The 8,880-nt window shown below is 41.2% G+C and overlaps 1 protein-coding gene across 3 annotated transcripts; it reads left to right on the forward strand.

Moving 5' to 3' along the window:
- Positions 1-239: 239 nt before the first annotated feature.
- Positions 240-8,664, forward strand: rasal3 (RAS protein activator like 3). 3 transcript variants are annotated; one of them, XM_077015351.1, is made up of 17 exons: positions 240-1,213; positions 1,829-1,974; positions 2,211-2,292; positions 3,332-3,399; positions 3,535-3,623; positions 3,749-3,974; positions 4,099-4,773; positions 4,869-5,013; positions 5,158-5,302; positions 5,517-5,753; positions 5,996-6,197; positions 6,358-6,449; positions 6,903-7,158; positions 7,263-7,373; positions 7,698-7,888; positions 7,993-8,077; positions 8,209-8,664. In XM_077015351.1, exons 1-17 carry the CDS (start codon positions 667-669, stop codon positions 8,296-8,298), a joined length of 3,387 nt encoding a protein of 1,128 aa, XP_076871466.1. In that variant the 5' UTR covers positions 240-666; the 3' UTR covers positions 8,299-8,664. The 3 variants fall into 3 exon arrangements, with proteins under 3 accessions (XP_076871466.1, XP_076871465.1, XP_076871467.1); XM_077015350.1 differs by having other exon boundaries at positions 2,211-2,313; positions 8,209-8,662; XM_077015352.1 differs by lacking the exons at positions 240-1,213; positions 1,829-1,974; positions 2,211-2,292 and adding an exon at positions 2,340-2,813 and having other exon boundaries at positions 8,209-8,657.
- Positions 8,665-8,880: the final 216 nt, after the last annotated feature.

Below are 8,880 nucleotides of genomic sequence, written 5' to 3' on the forward strand. Positions count from 1 at the left end.
AGCACTGAATTAAAAATTTTGTAGTTACAGAGTGAGTATATCTATTAGAGTGATTCATTTTTGTAAGTGCAGACCTTTATTTAATAAATACCAAGCAAAGACTCTTAAGGTGACCTCAAATAAGGGAAAAAAAGCCTGCCTTGAAACTCATCACTGCTTTTCAGTTTTAATACTTGCAGTGTTTATTCTCAACCTGGCTTCCTCTGTCAACCTGACAGACTTCCTGTGTGGCAGGCAGCACTCTGAACTAGTAAAAAGAGCTAGCAGATGTGTCTCGTGAACAAATGTCTCACTTGTGGATTACAGGGTTCAGCTCCTCAGGGTTCTGTTCCACAGCTCATGGGTGAGAGACGAGGCAAACACTTACACAGTGAACAAGAGAAAAACAATCGAGAACTTAACATAGACCACCGTGGAGACTAAAAAGAGATAAAAAACTCTACCAAAGAATTTCTGTAGCAGCTGTAGATGGTTGATAGCTGTGACTGTCCAACAGGAAGTTACTGCAGCAAGGCAAGCACAGCACAAGCAAGTGTTTTTTTGCTGAACTGGTACATCTGGAAGGAGGGAGATAAACCATCAGACCACGCTTTGTGTCGCTACTTTACAGGATTCACCCAGATTTGAAATTTTCACTCTGTGACAGACAGACCCTAAAACGAAAAAATGGGCACAAAGGAAGAGCCAGATATGGAGCAGTCACCTCCACAGCATGAAGAGGAAGAAACAGCACCGTCTGAGAGGAATGGCCCTACCGAGAAAGAAGCTGAGAGACCAGAAGATGAAAATCCACTGAACACCTATCACTGGCATACCGGCGCAAAGGCAGAGGGGGTGGGACAGGGCACCTTTGAGAAGATAGAGAAGGGAGCCGCCAATAAGTGGACTAAAATGCAAAACTGGCGTAAAGCTTTGAGTGAAGAAACGGACAAGTCATCCACAGCACCCCGTGGAGGAGAAAACTCAGTGAAACCAGACAGGCCTGCAAGAAAGAACCCTTTCCGCAGGGCCCAGTCAGAGCCATCGGGGTCGCTGCTGAACTCTGTGATGTCCCCCTCGTCCTCGGCTGCTCCCACCTCTGAGGCGTCGGGCTGTGGCACTACCACCGAGGCCTCTCAGAAAGGAAAGATCAGAAAATACCTGCACCAAGTCTCACAGAGACTGAAGAGACAGCGTCTGCAGAGCCGGAACAGCATGCCCAATGTAGAACATGGTGAGAACTGTTTTACTGCTGTCAGAGCATTTAAATGTGCACAATTTAAAAGCTATAAAAGAAGAGAGGGAAATGATTTTATAAGGATGATGGATAACTCAAAGCTACACTTTTAAACAGAGTGTGCTTTACTTGTGAACTTTACAAATACTTTTTCCACCAGACTGACTTGCACTTTACAATAACAAAAAGTAACGAGGACTTAGAGGCCCTACTGTGTAGTCAAACAAAAGTGTCATGTAAATCCAAGAAAGAAGAGCACTCAGAGCTGTGAGCTCATAAATAACAGCCAGTAATGAAAGCTAGAGTCAGGCAGAAAGAAAAAAAAATTGCTTTGGTACACTTCAAAGATGGCAAATTGCAAGATGTTTAAACATATATATATATATATATATATATATATATATAAATCCTTGTAAAATATATTTCTTAAGTGTATTAAAAACAAAGCTATAATATATGAAAATGAGCAAAAGAAATTGCTTTGAAATTCTTTCAGTTTTCTGAAAATTTTTGAAATTCTTTCAGTTCAATTCAAGAACATTAACACTGAATTTGGGAGACTGAATTAAAATTTTAATTGAAAGTGCTTTTTTTTTTTTTTTTTTTTTTTAGCTATTTTAACAGATGCCACCAATACAGAGCCTGTGGTCCCAGAGCCACCACAGCTATGTTGGGCCCCTCCTCAGGATATTCCGGTATGGGACGTCAACAACTGCATTCTCCAGGATGGACAGATCCTCATTCCCCGAGAGGAGGAGGTAGATCATTCACTTCATATTGCTTTCATCCCACTAAATTGATCCCTGTAATTAACAAGTTGAACAGCTTCTCATGATGAAGTCACGGACTAACTGAATACCTCAGTGTTTCTTGCAAAGACCATCATAGTTTGGTGTTTTGACTACCCCTTCGTTTTTTCATGTACGTGTCCTACCATTACAGCCTGACTGAGGTTTAGCGGCCTTGCTTAATCCCGGCTTGATCTTTCCTTCAGCCTGTGATGCGCATGAGGAACCGGGCAAGTAGCTGCCTCTCCAGCCTCAGTCTCCAGAATCTCAACGCCTTCACAGAGCAAGGTCAGAGTAACGTCAACCTGGGTCAGTACTCATGCTTTGCTTACAACAACCAACATATCACCTATTGTTTTTCTCCCTCCATAACATTATGATCTTTTATCTAAAATCTAAATTATTAATCAGACAGTAAAACACCATAGGCAAAATTACATTTTGGCTTATTTATCCATCTTTGGCCTTTTTGGAGTCCTGAGCTTCTCAACCACAGAATAAAAGATAACACTGGCTTATGTTTAAAAGATTGTTACAGTAGCAGAGGAAATGGCTGACATGATTAGGCATGCGTATGGCTGTCAAATTGCTTCCTGTAAATTTTGGGAGATAGCATCACCACTGCACTTCACTGCAACCCTTAGTCAAATGCTTTCTGGTCTCCATACAAGCATGTGGATTATTCTGATGTAAAAGAAGAAGGTTGTCTAACTCCATTTATGAGCTCGTCCTAGATATTAAGAACAAAATACTTATTAGGAAGAGGAACATGGTTTTCAGGCGATGGATTATTTGTGGTGGGACTCTTGGTAAGCAATTGATCACTGTGAGATGACTGATTAGACATTAGACATCCTAAACTAACTATGGACAAGAATGACCTTTTACAGTAATTCATTCTTTCATTGTGACAAATTACTGTTGAGAACTATAATTTTGGAGTGATCTAACATAAGACCACATCCTGTTTTGTGCTTAGTTTTTACAACAAGCATATGTGATCCCAACATCGTAAAGCTGTGTAAAAATTTAGCAAATCAGAAATCTGTAAGAGCAGAAAACATAGTAATCAAAAGTATATTCTGTAAGTCTTATTCAAATATCTCACCTCAATGTATTTTCATTTTACATTGGATGTTAGAGAAAAGAAAAGGGAAATGTCTACACTTCCTGTGATGGTCAAAATTAAAATGTTTTTTTTAAGCTCTGCGAAGCTATGACCCCTGCAGCACTTCCAACAGACACCGATAGAACATGTGCAGGACTGTAAGACTAAGACTGTAAGACTAAGACTTTCCAAATCTTAATGCTGCTCCATATCCTCCAGATTGCAGTCCAGACCATGCAGCCCCCGTCATGCCTCATAAGTCCAAAGGTCAAGATGGAGGAGTAAGAGTGAGTTCCCATTGATACACCTCCACTGAATCATCTCACTATAATTTGCATATGCGATGTGTGGATGCAGCCAAATCATTTTACCCTTTAGCAAGTTTCACTCTTTCACTGTGTCTTTCTCTCTTTTCCCTCTAGGCAATGATCAAGCGACGTTTACAGGGTGGAACTCAGAAGAAATTGAGCAGCACACAGCTACATACTGTCGGGCTAACAGGAGCTCCAGGGTTGGTATAATGCCTGCAGGTCTTAAGCCATGGCAACCAATCATATCATTTCAGGGAAGCATTTCATTGGTATTTCTCGGATTATATGGTCATCTATATTTCCGTCAATACCTTTGCTTTTGCAGGTTTGGCTCTCGAGAATCCCTGTCCATTCCTGTGAGTGCTGCAGAAAGCCTGGATGTGAGTGCAGACCGCACTACTGTCATCAGACCAGTGCACAGCTCCATTCTTGGTGAGAAGTACTGCTTTGAGGTGATAAACTCTGAGAGTAACCACTGTTTTGGATGCAAATCAGCTGCAGAGAGGGACAGATGGATTGAGAACTTGAGGCGTGCCGCACAACCTAATAAGGTATGAAATAAGTTGTGAATTGTGACAACATGTCAAGCATTAATGTATTAATCTGCATTTTCTGCATGTTTTCTTATTACTGCAAGTAAAACATTGAATATTTTTTGCAATGTTTCTTACATAGGACAACTGTGAACGTACAGAGAACTCCCTTAGTCTGTGGGTAAATGAAGCTAAAGACCTTCTCCCAAAGAGGCGCTACTACTGTGAATTGTATCTTGACGGTACGCTGTTTGCTCGTACTAGTACCCGTGCTGTGGGTAAGTCATCCCACTCGACAAGCCAGGCAAGTGATGGAGGAGCTGGAGCAGTAGGTGGAGGTCTTGGAGGAAGTGGAACTGCAGGAGGCTGCCAGCTCTTTTGGGGGGAGCTATTTGAGCTCGACAACCTCCCGCAAGTCTCACAGGTCACTTTGCACCTTTTCCGTGATGATGATCCCAAGAAGAGACGGCACTCAAAGGATGAGTCTACCCTGTATCCGCTGGGCAGTGTGGCTCTGACTTTGGCAGACATAAAAGGACGGGCTTTTCAGGAGAAATGGTATCCCATCATTCCCTACAAACCTCCTGGTACCGGAAGTGCAAAGGAGCAGCTAGGACCACAGGCTTCACTTCGGGTAAAGGCCCGATTCCAGAACCTGCAAGTGTTGCCAATTGAGAGGTACAAAGAATTTGCGGAGTATGTGACTGTGGGCTACGTCGATATGTGCAGCAGTCTAGAGCCCCTTCTGAATGTCAAGGACAAAGAAGAACTGGCTGGAGCCCTTGTACATGTGCTTCAAAGCATAGGGAAGGCAAAAGTGAGTACCTTTGACAACTACATGTGATCATACAGAAGAAGAGAAAGAGTGCACCTTGCACCTGTTAATGGTATCAATATTTTTTGCATATACAGGAGTTCTTGATTGACCTAGGCAGTGTTGAAGTCCAGCGCTTGGGGGAGAATGCGGCTCTGATTTTCAGAGAGAACACTCTAGCCACAAAGGCTATAGATGAATACATGAAGCTGGTTGGGCAGAAGTATCTCATTGATACTCTCGGTATAAAATGTTTTATATCAGAATCTACTATTAGTTTAGATAGCTACATCTTGTGATAATCAGGTTTTCAAAATCTGTTAATCAATTCTGAACATCTTGTTAACAATTTCTTGGTTCTCATCCATTTTGTTTTCGGATGAACAGCGGAGTTTATTGCTCGACTGTACGCTTCATCGGAAAGCTCCGAGGTAGACCCTCGGAAATGCTCTACCTCAGACCTCCCCATCAATCAGAATCATCTAAAAGATGTGTGCGCTGAAGTGGTGCAGCAGATCACTGAGATGCACAGGTTGGAGTGGAGATCGTTTTGTTGAAAATGAAACAAGAAATAGTGAAGTGACTGACCACTGAAGGCAAACACTGGGACAATCAAATTCTGGGATAAAGAACATTTTGTAGACAAAACAATTTTCTCTTAATCCTAGTAAACTGATGAGGACTTTGCCCAGTGTTAAAGATTTTAGGCCAACGTACTGTGATTCTTTGTCTCCTGGTATCTGCAGCTCATTCCCTGTGGAGCTGAACGAAATCTTCTCCAGCTGGGTGTCAGACTGTGAAGAACGTGCACGACCAGAAATTGGACATCGCCTCATTTCAGCATCACTCTTTCTCCGTTTCCTTTGCCCAGCCATTCTCAGTCCCTCACTGTTCGGCCTGACCCAACCGTACCCCGAGCCAAACACTCTGCGTACACTTACTCTCACAGCAAAGGTCATACAGAACCTTGCCAACTTTACCTTGTGAGTAACCCTGCAATGGATAAAGACTTCCAATACATTTCAAGACATTCAAAAGTGTTCCTGCCAGAAAATGTAAATGTTATTCAAAACTGAAAATTGTAAAGCTACCTTGTGTATCTTGAAAGGCGCTATATAAATTAAACATTCATTCAAAACACATGCCAATTCCTGCATATTTGCAATTACGTATGATATGAAAAGTTCTCAATGGACCTAAAGCTTCTTATCTGCCTTTGTTGTAGGTTTGGGGAGAAAGAGGAGTACATGCTCTTCATGAATGACTTCCTGGAGCAGCACTGGGAGCCTATGAGAGGCTTCCTGCAGCTGGTGTCAAGCCCTGACAATGAGTTGGACATGGCTCGGTTTGATGGCTATGTTGACCTGCCTTTACGTCTTGCAGTCCTCCATAATCTGCTGGTGGATATAATCTCCCCTATGAACCAGGTGAAAACTCCATTAAAAAATTCCAGTAACTTGGGTTGTGATTCTGGGTTGTGTCCCATCTCAAAAATCTCTAAAAGAAATTAATATCTCTTAGTTAGCCTGATTGAAATTCTAAAAAAGTGACATATTAAACATGTGTAAATTGCCTTTCTGTTCACAGGAAACAATAAACAGCCTGCAGCCTCTTCCATCCATCTTGAACCAGATTACAGAACATCTCGGCCCAGACACAGCAAGGATCAATTGTAACAAGTGAGGAAGTGGCTTTATTGCTATGTAGTCACATTTTAAAAAATCAACATTGTGCATGTCATTCAATTTGCCATGGTCAATTTTGTAACACTTTACAGTAAGTGTTTACTTACTAACGTGAAGTAATGCATTAGTTAACATGAACAACACATGAAGTAACACATGTTACATGTTTACGTAACATACCTAACAACTGTTACGTTTACTTAACATTAGTAAATTATTGTTAATGTGTTGCTTCATGTTAGTAAGTAAACACTTAATGTAAAGTGTTACCTTTCATTTCTAATAAAAAATAATAATAATAATTAAAAACCCTATTAAAAAAACATAGTATATATATTATGGTTATATAACCATAGGGATTTGGGAAAAAAACATATATTTTGGTTATTTAAAATACTGCAGCCATCTCTTATCACCATTAATCTGCAAGGTTTTTCTGTACCAAAGTTTCAGTGCTGGAGACGCCAAGCCGTCCTATGTGCCCCCACGGGACCTGGCCAAGTACAGTCCCCTGAACAAATCCTTGCAGCACCTACCTACAGATTCAAAAGCCAACCATGGAAGAGACAGGCAGAGGAAGCAAGTGATGAGGACCCAGAGCGTTCCTGGATCAGAACGCCGTCATCATCAGCTTCTGAAGAGACAGAAAAGTACTGAAGACCTGTCCCCACAGACCGACATGGATATTTCTCCACCACAGCCGGTGATTCCTTGCTTCAACCTAATCAAGGCTCATTAAAAGATATGGTTCTATAGCTTTGGCGTGAGTATCTATATAGTGATGTAACAATATTCTTGTGTTGACAGAGTGTACATGTTAAAGCTCCGCCTGCTCCAGTTCCTTGGATTATAGTAAACAACAACAAAGAGCCTCATCAGATAAAACCAGAACATGAAGAGACCAGCCTGCTGGAAAAGGTGCATTCACTCACAATCTCTTCTCTACATCAGCAAGCAACCAGTACTCTGACAAAAAGGGAACTTGTTGCCTCATATACCTTTGAGATTACCAGAGGCTTAGTTTGGCACTTTTGTTGTTGTTTTGTTGATGTCTTCAAAGAAGAGGCTGGTGACATGTTTGTCATGTTTTACTGGTTACAATACTGTCACTTTAGTAGTATAGTTCTTTGTCCCTTCTTTTTATAGATATATTTTCACTGAACACAACCACTTGGATGAAACTGGTTTGAAAATGCTTTGATGTAACCATGGTTTTAAAGGAGTTGTGGGCTTGTTTCACAGCATGCACAGGAGCTCTCTGAGCTACGACTAGGAGTGGAGCAGGTGGCTGAGCGTGAGCTGGAAATGGCCAAGCGGCTGGAGGACTTCATCGTCCAGAGCCAGGAACAAAATGCCCAGCTGCAGGCTGAGGTACAGGAACTCCGGAGTCTCCTGTCAGTGCGTGATGAACAACTCGCCAGTGCAACGTTCAGGTAAAGAACATCGGGACATGACTAAAACATGAGTGAGATGTAAGTTCAGTTACAGTCTTACTTGGGGTGGGAAGCTGAAATCTGATCTTGTATTCTTCTTCCAGACTGGGGGTCATAGAAGAGGAGCGAGAAGAAGACGAGAGGAAACTAAGTGTTGCCCTGGTTGCAGCAGAACGGATGAATGTCTTGGTAAATGACAGTGCCTCCCTATGTTATTACCTATTCCAAATAAGCCATATCAAATGGGTGAAATATTCTGCAATCACCCCAAGTATACTGTATGGTTAATCTGTAAGGTGCCATTTCATTTGTGTTTGCAGGAAGAGCAGTTTGCTGGCTTGATTGAAAACATGCAGCGGCTAAATGTGACCCCTAATGATAGCCTGAGGGAGTCATACATCAGCACCTAACAACAGGACCAAACAGTGTCACGTTCTCCACAATGTACAAGTACCTGAAAACAGCTCGTTATTCCTAAAATTTATTACCTTAGTTGATGCAAATACATATATGAGCTTGCCTATGTCTTTCACATTATACTGAACTTCTGGTTACAATATTACACTGGTTCATTTAAAAAAACCATTACACAGTGCATTGAAAGGAACTGTTTACTTTGAATTACCATTGTGAATAAAAGGTGGAATATAAATAAACTTGCATTTCCTTGCACAAGTATGCATCAATTCCCAGTCCAGTATGAGGTCATGTGTATCAGAACACTTATTAAATTAACATTTAAATAATTTGACCTGAAATAACAACAAAAAACTAATGGTGGCTTATTGGCTGTTTTATAGTATTGCTAAATGGTGAATTAGGCTCTATTGTAAACAGAATTGACTAAGAGATTAAATGTTTTGGATACTAACTGGCCATGTATTATACTTCAACTCAATTCAAGTTTATTTATATAGTGCTTTCAACAATATACACTGTATCAAACTAGCTTTACAGGAACCAAATCTTGATCCCTACTGAGCAAGCAAAAG

The sequence above is a fragment of the Brachyhypopomus gauderio genome, chromosome 8, assembly GCF_052324685.1.
Source record: "Brachyhypopomus gauderio isolate BG-103 chromosome 8, BGAUD_0.2, whole genome shotgun sequence".
Classification (NCBI taxonomy): Eukaryota; Metazoa; Chordata; class Actinopteri; order Gymnotiformes; family Hypopomidae; genus Brachyhypopomus; species Brachyhypopomus gauderio.